The sequence below is a fragment of the Carlito syrichta genome, unplaced genomic scaffold, assembly GCF_000164805.1.
Source record: "Carlito syrichta isolate Samal-C Ts95f unplaced genomic scaffold, Tarsius_syrichta-2.0.1 Scaffold302973, whole genome shotgun sequence".
In the NCBI taxonomy this organism is placed as follows: domain Eukaryota; kingdom Metazoa; phylum Chordata; class Mammalia; order Primates; family Tarsiidae; genus Carlito; species Carlito syrichta.
In genome coordinates, this window is record NW_007247069.1 from 369,220 (window position 1) to 385,196 (window position 15,977).

Consider the following 15,977-nt stretch of genomic DNA (forward strand, 5'->3'; position numbering starts at 1 on the left):
ATTTGATTGAATACATAGGCCATTTTGATCAAAAGTCCATATAATCTTGCTGTCTATTATCTTTAAAAGCACATCTATTATAAATGAGAATTTTTCTTATGTGCCCATTGTGATTATGACATAAGATAGAACCAGGTAGGCTGTGTAAGTTATGACCACATGTATTTGCACGTTTCCAGGGTAGGGGAAAGGGAATTTTTCCCTTCACTCTCTGCAGGTATAGGTCTGTACATCTGCTGAAATGAACAGGCCACAGATAGATGAGCAGGAGAAATGCATACAAATTCATCAATGTGCAAGCCCAAGGGAATCATCCCAAGCACGAAACTCAAAAAAGGGCCAGATGGTTGAAGCTTCATTGCCCTCTTCATAGGGGAGAGGGAAGTGGAGAGCCAGGCAGCTTTAGAGGAAGAGCAAGTGGTTTTCAGGGCGCTGAAAGGGTTTGAAGAACAGACCACAGTCTGGGACTGCATTCATCAGGGGCCTGGGAGGTGGGGACTGTGTGGGAAGGTAAGGGATGGAACTGCGCTGCCCGCCAAGGTGTCTCGTGCAGATAAAGTCTCCAGAGAGCAGCCCGAGAAGAATCGTTGCAACGTCTGTCCAGCAGACGTGGCAACAACCCTCCATATCCTCTTTGGTGATTCATCTTTCCTGGTTAATGAGATTTCAGACAATTTTGTTTCTTTTGGAAGAAGTTCCCTCAGTCAGATAAGGAAACCTCAGAGATAACTCCTCTCTGTGCTTGGCAGGAAATATAAAGGAATGTCACAGAGACATTGATTTTTGAGGAGGCTTGTAAGCCCTTCCCATTCCCTTTCATTCAAAGTGCTGGGAATGCGAAGTGCCATACTTTGGGTATCATTTCTGTGCTCCAACACAGGCTGGACTCTTAGCACTGTGAGATCTGCGTTTCCAGTGGGAATGTGGTTCTCAACCGTCTGGGTCTGGGCACCATGTCGATGAAAATGTGCTCCTGGTGGTGGAGTAGAATCAGTGTTCACAGGAGTTGCTGGTCCACATTGATCGCGTTTGGCTTTTGCTTTTTAATGAACCACCCCAAATACTGGGGCTTATAATAACCACCTTATTTGCACCCTGTTTCTGTGGGAAAGCAGATGGTCTGTTCTGAGCCAGCCTGGCTGATCTTGGCTGGCCTTTCCCATCCTAAATGTGTGCTGGCAGCTGAATGACCTAGAACCACCTTACTCACATTCTGGTGATTGTCTGGCTCTTGGCTGGGCTCATGGCCTCTAACTCTCCAGCAGGCTCATGGGGCAGGGTCCACAGTGCTCTCAGGGTTCTCACTGCAGCAAGCGAAGCCAAGGCCCGGGGTGCAGCCATCTTCCTTCCAGGGGAATGCTGCCTCAGTCCCGTTGGCCAAGTCAAGCCATGTTGCCAAGTCCAGCTTCAACAGGAGGAGAAATGGGCCTTATAGCCTGGCACTTCACTTTACTGGACATCACTGAGCATAGGGTAATGGTCTTTTCCTCTCATGTCAGAAAAGTTAAAAATCCCCTTCCATACCATGACAAGTTTTAAGGTTTGAAACGTCACCGGTGAGAATCCACCTCCATGAATTGTGTTTGCCCATGAAATTAGGAAACAGTGGCTGAAACCAGCATGTTTGTGTGTGTCTTTAAGAACATCCAGTCATTGTAAGTTATGATTGTTAAGTGAATACCAAAAAGAAAAACAAACAACAAAAAAAAAGCTGGAACAGAAACCATGAGAGACAATACACTGTATGCCTAGTCTGCTTTGATGTCCTCTTAACAAATACATATTGTAATTTATTCAGCTCATAAATGCTTCTCACTCAAGACATCATTAGGAAGAACCTGTTGGATGCTAATAATGTCTCCCAGCTCAAACTCATCATTTTGTAAATTTTGTTCCTATATAATCTGCTCTCCTCACTCAAGCTTATATCTTAAATACAATTAAGATGAGACCAAGTTGATTAGTACTAGCAGCTGAAATGTAAGCTCCTGGAAGGCAAGTATTCTTACTATTTGGTTTCCTGCTATATCTCAAGTGCCCAGAATATTGTCCAGCCATATGGGCACTCAAGAAATGCTTCTCGAATCCGTCTGAGTCAGGTGGATTTTATCGTCACCTTCAAAGCAGATATCTAGTGTTCCTTCCTGGTGACAAATGACAATAACAACTCATGCAACAGTCTCAGGGTTAGGACCATGCACTGGCATGGAGTGTGGGCAGGCAAGAGAGAAGAAGATTGCCTCAGAGAAGAAAGCCCAGGAAGGAATATGGAGGCTTTTATTGATGATGAATTTAAGAAAAGAAAGCAAACAAGCAGATGCCAAAATTGTGGGAAAGTTTTTTTTCTTTTGGACAGGAAATGTGGTAAGGTGTTCAAGATTCTTTATCAGTGATCTTTTCTTTTCCTCCATTTGTTGCTTTTTTTTTAACCTTTTCTTTTTTGTTGTGGCTGAATTTTAATAGATCCGTGGTGGGAAACTGATGATCTCCAACACCAGGAAGAGTGACGCTGGGATGTATATCTGTGTGGGCACCAACATGGTGGGGGAGAGAGACAGCGACCCAGCGGAGCTGACGGTCTTTGGTGAGACTCTTCAACTGTAGACTGCTATTTATACCCATCTTTCCTTGGCTTTGAGATGTAGTCATTAGCGCTAAAATCAGGCCAATCTGGACAGTTATTTGTGACTTGTAGTGAACAGTGGCAAATTAGCATTGTCTCGCTTTCTGAAATCTGATGTGAAGGGAAAAAATGGAGCCAGTAATTAACCGACTTTGTTCCTATCTGGATAGGCTTTTACCGCTCATCAAAACAAAGTTTTTCTCAATGGATTTGAGATGTTATGTCTGTCTAGTCTGTCCCTCATCCCGCCTGTGGTACATTTATGATGTATTTATAGTGTGCAAGACACAGGGTCAGGATTCTAAAAATGAGAGAGTGTCATGCAAAAATACTCAATTTCCACTTTTTAGGATCTCAAATTGGGTATGTATAGTTTTAGCCCATGATAAAAAGTATGTCTATTTACACACAAACATTCAAAATTAGAAAAAAAGGCTAAAAAATATTATATTATGATATTCATGCTCCTTCAACCTAACTAAGAACCAAGGGTCTCTTTAGCTGAGCAGTTCAGTGAATAGTTTAAAAGCGGATGGGGACAAGACCACAGAAGTGGTGGGGACAGCTTCAGGAAGGAGGAGACTGGAGACAGTAAGGGTGGCCAGGAAGCAAACGTAAGGAGGATATCACAAGGCGACTGTAGGAGACAGAAAAAAGTGGCAGAAATGGGAGAAACGGGCATCCTGAAGAGTCTGGAAAGTGGAACCCTCATATAGGGCACACAGAAGTCCATTCACAGCTCTGTGTGGACACACATGGACATGTGTGTATACACATGCACACACACATGTGTTTATGTGTGCACATACGTGTGCACGTGGTATATGTCTGTCTGAGTTAGAATGTCACTATTGCAGTATTATGTGATCTTTGTAATGTGCCAAAGGTCATTGTGACTTTTAAATTACTTTTCTTTGCCAGTAAAATAATCCCGTTTCCATGCTCCTTAAAGGGTGCTGCTTCTGGGCGTTGCTCCAGGACACACCCAGCTGCAGCCCGAAGCCCTGCCTGGGTCCCTAAGGCAACCCCTCCTGCAGCCAGGAGCTAACATGCATGCACAGTGGAAAGAGGGGTCGGGATCCCGCCACGTTTCAGCATCAGGGCTGTGCTCTGCACATGCGTCCCAGAGAGCAGGACCTCTCCTCCCTCTCCCTGAGCACCGATTAATCTCCGGTAATACTCCCTGTGAGCACTAAGCAGCTTGAAGTCCCAGGGGACCAAGCCAGGAGAAACCCCACCGTTCCTGAAAGGAATCGAAGAGCAGACGGGTCCAAAATGTGCATGTGAATTTCTGTCCCGTAGAGCTCAGCCTAGTGTCCGTTTGCCCCTGAATGTCATCCGGTTGCTGCTAAAGTTTCAACACGTGCTCCACTCGAACCACGAAAATACAGTCTGCCTAAGGAGATATGACTTTAGTGGTCACTGAACTTTAGCACTGAGAGCCCGCTGGTGCAGTCCTTGTGTTGAAAGGCACACACAGGGTGATTTGTCTGTCACTCCTAAGAGCTCTGGAATAGAGAGAGGCTGTGTTACTGCAGTGTAGACGGCCTTCAGGAGGGAGCAGAAAGGCATCATGTCATCAGCCAGCACCAGACTTCCCAGCCATGAGACCTAGCTATGAGACATTTACCTGCCTTTCCCTGAAGACAGTGAGAGCCACTGTCAGGAGTCCGGAACTCCTCAGGGGTTTCGAAACAGCCATCAGCTACAGCATCTGAATTGCCTAGAGACCACTTCTCTGGAAGGACTTATTAGGAAGCTGAGGAGTGTTTATCTGAGAGTGCGAGTGAGACCGGGCTGACCCGAGGGGCTGTAAGTACAGTTTAGGTCGAGGGAAAAACTTAAATTGGTCCCCAAACACCTCCCAACCCAGAAGAGAAACAGAAGTGGTGGTCAGACCCAGGACGTGGCGGGTGCCTGAGACCCCTCTGTGCCCAACTCCCTGCCGTCAGCAACATGCCATCTGCAGTGTGCCCCGTGCTCTGTCATCTTATGTGGGCCCCTCAAATCCAGGACAGGTTTCTAATACACCCTCGCACTTCCTCACTGCTAGGGGTTCCCACTTCTGACCTCGTGCTTGTAAGAGTGAGACAGACCCGTCTCGGCACCCCCCTCATCTTCACGGAGCAACTGTGACATTGCAAGCCTGGTGGAGGTGGCAGCCACTCCAGCGGCAGAAGGGCTTAGGCGTCCTTGGCATCTCAAGCTTTCCTCTATGTATGTTACACAGAGCAAGGAACGGACTGTAGTTAGTTGCTTGAGGAGTAGAGTCGCTTATAAATGTCAAGACGAGAATGAAAGGAGCCAAGGTCCTCATCCAGTATGATTGTCGTTCACTTTCTGAGACACACTGCTGGGAAAAAGAATTTTCTTTAAGTATTTTGATTCTTCAGTCGGTGGGCCTGGACATTAAGGTTTTATACTTTGAAAATCCAACTTATATTTTATTTTATATATATATATATATATTTGTGTGTGTGTGTGTGTGTGTGTGTGTGTGTGTGTTGGAGTCTCACTCTGTCGCCCAGACTGGAGTGCAGTGGCCGCTCCCGGCCACCGCAGCCTCGCCTGCTGGGCTCCAGCGATCCTTCCGCCTCAGCCTTCCGAGTACCTGGAATTACAGGCGCGCACTTACCACGCTCAGCTGATTTTTTGATTTATTGTAGAGATGAGGTCTCGCTGCCCAGGCGGGTCTCGAACAATCCACTCACCTCAGCCTCCCAAAGGCGCGGGATTGCGGGCTGAGCCACCGAGCCCGGCTTATTTTATATTTTACATAGAAATGAGGTCTGGCTTGTTGCCCAGGGTGGTCTTAACTCCTGGCCTCAAGCAGTCCTCCAGACCCGGCCTCCCCAAGTTCTGGGATTACAGGCATGAACCACGGCATGTAGTCTCAATTTATATTTTTTAAAAAGATGTCATCAGTGTAACTAATTTTCTAAAAGTTACTATGCCATACTCCTGAATTATATATGCTGTTTGTTCTTCTGCAGTATTTTCTGGCCATGAAACATCATCCTAGCTAAGTAGAAAATATCTAATCTAAAAATTAAAAGTAGGCATCGTGGTCTAAAATGGCACTAAGACCTATGGCCCAGTCTAAATCTTTGTGAAGAACACCCTGGGACAGTGAGGTTTCTTCAGAACCTCACATGTGGGTGGAGAAACTGGAACAGAAGTGCATCATTAAATTTCCAGTTATGCAGATTTCAGGAGTCTGCTATCCAAAACTGATTTGTTGACTAGGCGCAGTGGCTCACACCCATAATCCCAGCACTTTGGGAGGCCGAGGTGAGAGGATTGCCTGAGCCCACAGGTTCAAGACCAACCTAGGCAACTTGGCAAGACCTCATTTCTACAATAAATCAAAAAATTGGCCAGGTTTGGTGGCACATGCCTGTAGTTTCAGCTACTTTGAAGACTGAAGTGGAAGGATCCCTTGAGCCCAGTAGGTCGAGGCTGCAGTGGCCGTGAGCATGCCACTGCACTCCAGTCTGAGCAACAGAGTGAGACTCCTACTCAAAAAAATAAAACGAATCAAAATTGAATTGTTTTTAAGAAATAACCAAGCCAGGCTCGGTGGCTCAGCCTGTAGTCCCGCGCCTTTGGGAGGTTGAGGTGAGTGGAGTGCCTGAGCCCACGGGTTCGAGACCCGCCTGGGCAGCAAGACCTCATCTCTATAATAAATCAAAAAATCAGCCGGGCGTGGTAGCGCACGCCTGTAATTCCGGCTACTTGGAAGGCTGAGGCGGAAGGATCGCCGGAGCCCAGTATGTCGAGGCTGCAGTGGCCCAGGAGTGGCCACTGCACTCCAGTCTGGGCGACAGAGTGAGACTCTAACTCAAAAAAAAAAAAAAAGAAATAACCAAAAATCATATGTGGATTGTTTCCAAACAATTTTCAAGTGTTTATGAAAGTAATACATGGAAACAGATTTTGTGAGTGGCATTTCTAACATATAACAATTATCACATGACTTACAATAATATAGATATATGTTATCCACACCTTCCCCAACACACACACACACACACACACACACACACACACACACACACACACACAATCTCATGGATTTCTCATCTTAGACATCCTGAAAGTCTGTTTCATCTCACTCTTCTGGGACTTATTTCCGTATTTCTGAATAGGCTCATTCCTCTATTGCAGACTCAATTGTATATGCGATTTTAGTTCTATTTTGGGAGGCAACGACTTGGCCCCTGTCTGTCCCCTCTTTGCCCTCTCACCCCCTCTTCCCACTTCCTCTCCTTCCGGCACGCTGCCTTCAGATCATCACAGCCATGCACATGAGACTGACTGTGAGTGGAGTGTTATGGTATCGGAACTGCATTAGTTTTCTGGCACTATTTTTGTTCTTTGAATTAATCTTAACCTCATTTTTCTATGTATTTGTATTTTTCTACATCTGTCAAGAATTCCTGAACTATCAAAATGTTAAAACCTTCCAGAGTCTACGTTGTGAGGTTTAGCTGTCAGGTCCCCCAGCTCAGCCTTCCTGGAGGCGTCAGACCTCCCACCATGCTGACTGGGTGGGACATTGCTGAGGTCTGCCCCGTAATGTCACCCTGACTTTGTCTTCCTTTTCTCTTGTCTGGCTCTGCTGTCTCCTACATTCTGGATTTGTTTCTTGGTAAATCCCTGTATTTAGAAATGTTTCTTAGCTTCTTTCTGCTTGACTGGAGCCTGGAGAACATTCCAAACCAAAATACCTTTATTCGGTCCAGAACTTAAATTGAATTCTAGTTTAGAATTTTAGTCTATTTGCAGAATTCTGGTGCGAAAGTACATTTGCCCGGAATATGGAAGTGGCCAGCATCATTGGCGCCTGTGTGGGCTAGAACTAGTCTTCTGTGGTCCAGATCCGATGTCTTCGTACGTGAGCTGTTTTATTTTCCTTTCTTTCCAGACCTCCAGTCCTGTCTCTTTATCCCCGTGTCCTGAAATGTTTTCCTGGTGCTTTGTTTTGACTCTCTTCTCTTCCTGATGACCAGCTTCAGTCTGAACACTCTTGACCAAAACAGTTCAGTGAAATTTTCTCTACTAATTTTTCTGTCAAGCATGTATCCATTTTATGTTAAATGTACTAGGTCTTTCGCCCCCCTTGAATTCTCCCTTATTTGACGTCCTGTACCTACCGCACGTGTGTTGGGTCTTCTCCCTGTCACAGACTGTTAATAGCACTGTTTGGTTTTGAGTGCAGGGTCCTTGTGTTGCTTCTCGGCCTTTCCTTTCTCATGGTTCCCCACCCCCACCCCATTGCGCCTGTTTCTTCCACCAGAAGCCTCTTCACATGGCACGGAACCTACTGTGGCTCATTCACAGTTGTTATTCTCCACCAAGACTGCTGGCAAGTTGGTGCCAGCTGGGGATTCTTTCGGAAGGGTGTTGGGACCGGGCGCTAGCTCTGGGGGTAAGAGGACAGAGGGTGCTAATCTTCGGTCACTGGGTGATAGGTAGCCCCTGACAGCCTGGGCGTGGCCAAGACATAAGAGACAGAGCCCTGAAGGCAGACGGCTTGAGAGTGAGCCTCAAGAAATATCTGTGTTTTATGACTAACCCCTGGCCTTCCTTTCACGGTCAAAACATGGATGAGGTTGAGGTCAAGGTTGTTGCTAGCCAGGTAGTTCTTTCTTGCGTGCAATGTTTGAGCATCTGCTGCACACCATGCCCTGTTTAGGGGCTTGAATGTGGTAGAGAGCTCATTACTCCCACCTGCACTCAGGTGACTTTCACACCATCTTATCTGCCATCACACGAAACCCTGCCTCTAAAATGTGGTGAGAGAGGTGTTTTGTTTTTGCCTGTCTTCCCTTTGAGAACACTTAACGTGTGTTTGTCTCTCCATTCAGAGGATGATTTTAACCAGGCAAGGAAAATTCTAAGCAAAAAGACATGAATGCAGGAAGGAGTTATCAAATCACATCCAGGTGGCCCAATCCTTTTTGCCTAGTCTTTTTCTGGAAGGGCGCAATAGTTCACATTCAAAGGCTACCACACCACCCTCACCTCATAGGTGACCAACTCATGAAAAGAGACCCCCAGGGACTAGCTGTCTGACTTCCTGATATAAGTAAGAGACACCCCAGGTGGTGTGCCTCCTGGGCAACTGAAGTCAGGCAAGGTTTGCAAGCAGCAGTCAGCACCAGTGTCCTTCCAGGGCAGAGCTTTGGTCTTGTGGGACTTAAGGGACTCTACCTATGGAATTATTGCCACAGTGCTACTTTCATAATGTCAAGCAAAATTTATTTTAAAACTGTGAAAGTCATCCTAGAAATAACTGTTAGAGCACAGCCATTGACAATCTTAAAGCCTTTTTTCCAGGACTCAGTACACACAGAAAGAGAAATGTGTTCACTGGGCACTTGGTATTTTCATTGACCTACGTGAACAAGGAACTTAAGATAAATAATGCGACGGTGTTTCACATGTGTGCTATTTTGTGTTGAATGGAATATTTGCTTTCTGAACATTTCTGACATGACAGCAACGAGACTTGGCCTCTGATATTATGATAGCCACATATAAAGTTGGATTTTCCAAAACACCGATTTGGAACCAAATTGACAGGACTACCCGAGAGCTGTAATTCACAGAGTAACAGCTAGCAGACAACACTCCTGCCTCAGGAGAGACTAACCCTGTAAGCAAGTTATGCAGGTGATTCAAATCCAGTTAATCTCACATTAAAAAAATGTTAATTGCATTGGCAAAGACATTGCCTCTGATCACTCCGCAGTTATCTAATTAGAGACATATCATTCAGAGAGACTCTAATCTAATTGATATACAGTCAGCAAACCGCCCTCGAGATTTCTCCTATCTTTCAACATGTGGTCAGACCTAAATGATAATGTGTAAAAATCAGTGGCCTTATTTTGACATACCTCAGAATTAAGTTTGCTTGTTATTCAATACTTCAAGGTTTTCATCCATATTTATTCTGATTGTACAGGGCTTCATGGGGACAAACTCCATGGAACATTTGTAGGTATTGAGTGGGAGCTTACCAACTTACCGGACGGTTCTAACATCAACTCACTTTCTGACCCTTTTAACTTACCATTTCTTTGCAGATAACTCTGAGGCAAACAGGGAGACACAACCCATTTCCTTGTCGTTTCTGTAATTTGTGTCAGGAAGGGGCTTGCTTGTGGTAGGCTTAGGAAAAGAGCAGTCACTGTAGAAGCAAAGCCTTCAGAAATACTCTGTGGCTTGGACAATGTCCTTAATCTTTATTATCTGTTTCTGAATCTCAGATTTCTGGAAACAAAGTATGGTTAAGAAAAATGGGAAAAAAATTCTTACAAAAAATTGTTCCATTTTAAAAGAGTTAGATAAGCCTGTAGTTTCTAACAATTTTTTTTTTTTAGGCCGTGATGAAAATTGCAAAGCAGAAGGTGAGCTTAGCAGAATTAACAGAAAACAATTGGAATAGTGAATACTACAATTTAGAGATAATTGCTTAAAAGGTACTATGAGAATTCTTAAAATAATACTTTAAATATGTGACCAAACTCCAACATATCAGTCATTTCCCATGTTACTCTGTTAGCCCCCGCAATGCAGGAGACTCGGGTATAAAAGCCATCTGGACGTGTCACGTGTTCACAAAGGACTTTCATCTTGGTTATTCGTGGCATCTGGGTTTTGTTTGTTTGTTTGTTTCCTACCATTTGAATCATATTTTCCACCATGAGCCAGCGCCAGGCTTCCAAAGCCTGGGTACCACATCCGGTAGTTCTCAGTTGCTAAGCAACCAGCCTCTGCTTGAGGGCAGAGGGCAAGAGGGGTCCCTGGGAGGCTCTGTCCCCCTGCTGATTTCACTCCAGCAGGGCCCTGTGTCTGCTGCTTCTTGAGATGGTGACCCGGTGCCCTCACAAGTCTCCATGTGAAGCAGTGGGCTTAGACATGTAGGATGACCCAAGTCCTCAAGGATCCAGAGGTGTCCGGAGAAAGAGACAGCTGTGTTCTGTGACATCTCTAGTGTACAGTTTGCCCTTCAGATTGATCAGGTGTTACGATTTTGTGGCTTGGAATGTGTTAAAGGAAGGAGGCAAACACTTTGTCTGATAATCTACTCCTGTCTCATATGCTGGACCTGGTCTCACATACTGTTTTGCAACTTACTTTCTACTCAGCATGTCATAAAAACATTCCATGCTAGACAGGTAGGAGGCTGGAATTTTCCAGTGACTTCATTTTTCAGTGCATGAATTTGCCTTGATTTATCCTAAAATCCCCTTTTTCCACTTCTGCCAGCATTGCTGCAATATTACTTATTTTTGTCACAACTGTCAGTTCTCAAAGCTATTGTTCTGTGCTGCTGCGTATCGTGGAGTGTGAGTCAGCCCCTCCTGGCTCATCGTCAGTACATTTTCATGCTGATTTCTGTGGCTGGTGTGTCCATCCGGGTCCTGCCTTCAGTGGCATGCTTATTTTATCTTATTCTTTGAGATAATTTTGACAATTAATTGCTTAAATCTTCATCGTGTTTAAGAACTTTCTTTTGATTCCTTCCTTATGTGGAGATCATATCCAGGAGATTTATCTCCAGATACGATCATATTCTTTTTTCTTTCCCTTTTGTTGTGTAAGTACTCTCGATCACCTTCTTCAAAGTTCATTTGGCTTCAAGTGACAGGTGACTGAATAACAGCGGTGTAAGCATAGAAAGAGGTTAATTTTTCTTCATACCTACCACTTCTGTGATGAAAGGATCTTACACACACACACACACACACACACACACACACACACACACACACACACCCTTTGGATTTGCAAAGTGGAAAGTTGAGAATCTTTTCAGACTTACCTTTCCCCGTTTCTTTTCCACATTCGACCGGTCGCCCAGTTTTGATCTCCCTTGAGTCTGTCCTCTTCCTTGGCCCCAGAGCCACTGTGTCTGTTTAAGCTGAAATAAGGTCTTACAACAGCCCTTGGCCTTGTCCACTATGTTCTGCTTCTCTTCCGATGTGTCCTTCCCAGCCCGCCCACACGATCTTCCCCAAGTAAGTGTTCAGACGTTGCTGTCTTGCACCCGTCCTTCAAGGCTCCCGTTGTCTCAGACGGCACTCTCATCTCTGTTGCTTGGGAGGCCCTCTCTGGGGGCCTCCCTCCCTCCCGCTCGCTTTGTCTCCTGCAGCATCCCCTGTCCACGAAACTGCCTGCTGGCTGTCCACCCACTTGGCACCTTGGAGCCCGTAAGAGCAGCGGTACTCGTGGGTGCGAACCTGACCAGAAACTCAGTGTCTAGACCAGCATCCAGAAGCATGTTTCCTGGACTTTCTTCTAGGATTTTTAGAGCTTGAGGTCTTACATGTGAGTCTTTCAACCATCTTGAGTTAGTTTTTGTATATGGTGAGAGTCGGGGGTCTAGTTTCATGACCAACCTGCCCGTGTACCCCTGAATCTAAAATTCCTAAAAGAAAAACACAACACATGCTGGATGAGTGAGTGGGTGAGAGGGAGACTTCTCCCACTGCTTCTTCCAGGGTGTCGTGTGATACTCCCAGTAAAATCGAGGGGGCAGGAGGGCTCTCCTTCTGATGAATCAGCGCCCATCTCAAGTGGTGGGTAAACTCCTTCAGCACTGGTTCGTGGCGGGTTGGATGGAAAGCCCCCATGACCATAGATGGCCCAGAAAAGGTCAGTCCTGCTTCCTGTGCTGATGACTCATTTTTGCTGCTGACATTTGGAACTCTCCTAAGTATATACTAATACGATTGCCTACTTGACTGCCAGGAACAGTAAGTAGTTCTGTGTCAGCTGGGCCAGCCCCAAGTAGCTGTTTTGGGCACATGGTATACAGTCTTCAAAAGAGTAACACTAAACCATCCTGCATGGAATGAGATTTGATCTGCTGAGATGTATTCGTTTTTGAGGGGGAACAATTTGCTGCTGATTTATTCTGGCTCCCTAAAATCTTTAGAACCAACCCATGCTTTTCTTTAGTTTTTGAGGCTTGTTTGTAAATTCCGCACTGTAAGTCTTCCCAGATAGCATCTTATTTGCCTTCTATTATGGGCTGGGATTTCAGAGCCTCAGAGTGCAAGTACTGGAGCAGACATAGACCTATGTTTTGAAGCGGATTTTGATCCCTACCTCAGATTCCCTGGAGGGATGCAGTTGTCTTCCTTCTGAACACCACGATGGTTGGCTTTGTGGCAATGAAGTGTTTCTCTTGCAACTTGCACATTTGTTTTATAAATATGGATCTTGATTTAGTCAATATAGTCATATAGTCTCATTCTATACTCTAACATATGTTATTTGAAGTCATTTGTTTTCTTTGGAAGTTTCCTGCTAAACACATTTCAGTTTCTGTGCCACTGTATTCACAATTCTAATTAGGTTTGAAACTGAAGTCCTAAGTGGCTAAATATGTCCAGATGGCTGGATGGATTATGTCAACTTCTTGTGGATCTAATCTTTGTTTGCCTTGACTTAGTTCTCTTTCAACCTCAATAAGTAGCAGTATTGGACTTGCCTATGATTTTGAGACGTGTGCTAATGAAATTTAAATGGAGACTCCCCCCCCCCAGTATTAGACCATTATCAGAAAGGTAAGAAACTGGGCCAGGAATGCAAGTATTTGGAGATTCCTAAAACTGCTTTTTGTTTTGTATTTCTTTTAAGAGAGTAAGATTCTTTTTTCTTTTTCTTTTTTTTTGAGTTAGAATCTCACTCCGTTGCCCAGGCTGGAGTGCAGTGGCATGCTCATGGCCACCCCAGCATCAACCTGCTGGGCTCTGGCGATCCTTCCGCCTCAGCCTTCCAAGGAGCCAGAACTATAGGTGCGCACTACCACGCCTGGTTAATTTTTGATTTATTGTAGAGACGAGATCTCACCAAGTTACCCAGGCTTGAACCCGTGGGCTCAGGCAATCCACTCACCTCGGACTCCCAAAGTCCTGGGATGACAGGCTGAGCCCAGCCCTAGAGTGTAAGATTCTTATGGATAGAGATTTATTTTTCTCTAACTTTACACAGAGGAATGTTAGAATAAAATTTAACAGTGCCAGGCTTAGATTAGCACAAGAATAAAGCATGGAAACAGTAAAACAGAGGACTGAAGATATAAAAACATGTAGAGGGTTAAGGAAAGTAAAAACGAGTATATTCTGAAACACTTAGGAGGAGATCATTGAAGGTGAACTTAGAAAATTACATGCGACCATAAACAGTTTGCAGTAATTATTAATGACAGTCTTTGTATTTAAGAAAAAGACAGGTAGACGACTTTCCATACATGAGGTTGAAATAGTCCTGGAAGTGTTGGGTTCTGGTCAAATAATAGCTGAAGTGGGAACATTTCAGAGCACATTTGTGGAAGTACACATGTTGTTTGTTCTCCTAACATTCATGAGGAATATTAACATTTATTTTCTTTTTCATGTTTTCCATTCGTTTCAACTTTCAGTTTTTCCACTCTGAGCCATGATGGTAAGGTAGTCATTTTCTAAAATCTTGACTTGTTTCCGTGGAATTCAGTGCTCTCATTTTTTAATGAAAGGATCCACCTGCCCAGAAACTCGCTGAAAAAAATTCAATGTGATGCTTTTCCACAGGTTTCTATGGTCTTCTAGGCAAGCCATAGCTATTCCTGTGCTCCAGAATACTTCATTTTATTCAGCTATGCTGGGTTCATAAGGCCGTATCGAGACAGAGTTGAGTCACAGAGCTAGGTTCCTGTATGCCAAAAATAAACTACACTCTTCCACAATTTACTGAACACATGCACATTGCAGCTCACTTTGCTGTTTTTCTTCTGTTCCCCCAAGAACGACCCACGTTTCTCAGGAGGCCGATTAACCAGGTGGTGCTGGAGGAAGAGGCTGTGGAATTTCGCTGTCAGGTCCAGGGAGACCCCCAGCCCACCGTGCGGTGGAGGAAGGATGACGCGGACGTGCCCAGAGGAAGGTGAGCCCCTCGTGGGGGGATGTTGCGGGTTGACTAAGGAGGGCGTGGATGGGGACCCCCACCCACAGATGCGCCTCGGCCTCGGGGCACTGTCTTCGCCCCGCCGCTGGCACAACCCCGCCTGCTGCCATGCGCCGCACCCCCTCCTGACGCCCCCCTCTGGCGAGCACCGGCTCAGGCCCCCAGGGGGTCTCCCCAGTGACGCGAGGCCCTGGGGCTCCTTCCCCGGAGAGCCCCTCGGAGGCGCGCCCCCGCTCCTGCCCAAGTCTCAGCCAGGCTCCCACTTGCCGTGTTCAGGGACTGCACCCTGGAGGCCGCCTCCACCACACAGGGCGCCGTTCGCCACCCCCGTGCCCGTAGCCTTCCTGAGCACGGCTGCCGGGCCGCTGGCCTTCACGGATGCGCTAGGAAGGAGCATCCGGCCAGCACGGACGGGGCACGTCCCCGTCCACAGGGCCTTTCCCTGCAGGGACCTGAGCGCTTCCTTCCTTGTTACCTCCTCCCATGCTGTGGACGCTTTCTCTCCATCTCTTTCCCGTGCTCCTTGTCTCCAAACCTGCAGCCCGCTCTCAGCTCCGAGGTATCCCAAAATGCTCGCCATCTTTTATAAAAACAATTCTAACACCCGTCTGCCTTTTCCTAAGACCCTGCCCTCTAGGATCAAATAACTCATTCGGTTGTTTTGTTTTTTTAAAACAATGAGTGGTTCTATTTTGAGGACATGTCTTGCGTTCCTCCTGGTGCTGCGCACTGAAACTATCGCTGTCATGCCGACTACAACCATTGCCTGCATGGAACTCACATCCTGTTTTTTTTCCCTCATTTTTCTTTTTTGAAAAGTTGGGTTTCCTGCCGGGTTCAGTGGCTCAGCCTGTCATTCCAGCACTTTGGGAGGCCAAGGCAAGTGGATTGCCGTAGGCTGCGTGTTCGAAATCATCCTGGGCAACTTGGCGAGACCTTGTCTCTACAATAAATCAGATATGAGCCGGGAGTGGTAGCACGTGCCTGTAGTTCCAGCTACTTGGAAGGCTGAGGGGTAACGATCGCCGGAGCCCAGCAGGTCGACGCTGGAGTGGCCGTGAGTGTGCCACTGCCCTCCAGCCTGGGCGACAGAGTGAGACTCCAACTCAAAAATAGAAAATACAAAAAATTGTGTTTCATTCATGTGAGATGAAGCCCGCTTACCCAGAAGCCACAGCTCTTTTTTTTTATATCAGTATTTTTTGTTTTGATATTGTGGGGTACAGTTAAGGGTTAGGTATACAAATATGCTTCGTTCAGGCACCCTTGTTGATAAGAGGTGTCTCCCTGTCCCCAGACAGATATTGACTACCGTTAATCCCACCTCCCTTCCCCCCACCATAGTTTCCCACCACTGTCAGTCCTTTTCTTATAGTATTACGATGGATGT

At 45.9% G+C, this 15,977-nt stretch overlaps 1 protein-coding gene across 1 annotated transcript in view; it reads left to right on the plus strand.

Annotated features, from left to right (window-relative positions):
* Positions 1-15,977, plus strand: part of ROBO2 (roundabout guidance receptor 2) — a gene marked incomplete at its 5' end in the record, with an annotated part of 485,855 nt that overhangs the window by 319,108 nt on the left and 150,770 nt on the right. Inside the window, 2 exons of the mRNA XM_021711978.1 lie at positions 2,464-2,584; positions 14,428-14,566. Coding sequence (XP_021567653.1) covers positions 2,464-2,584; positions 14,428-14,566 — 260 coding nt within the window. The remainder of the gene's footprint in view (positions 1-2,463; positions 2,585-14,427; positions 14,567-15,977) is intronic.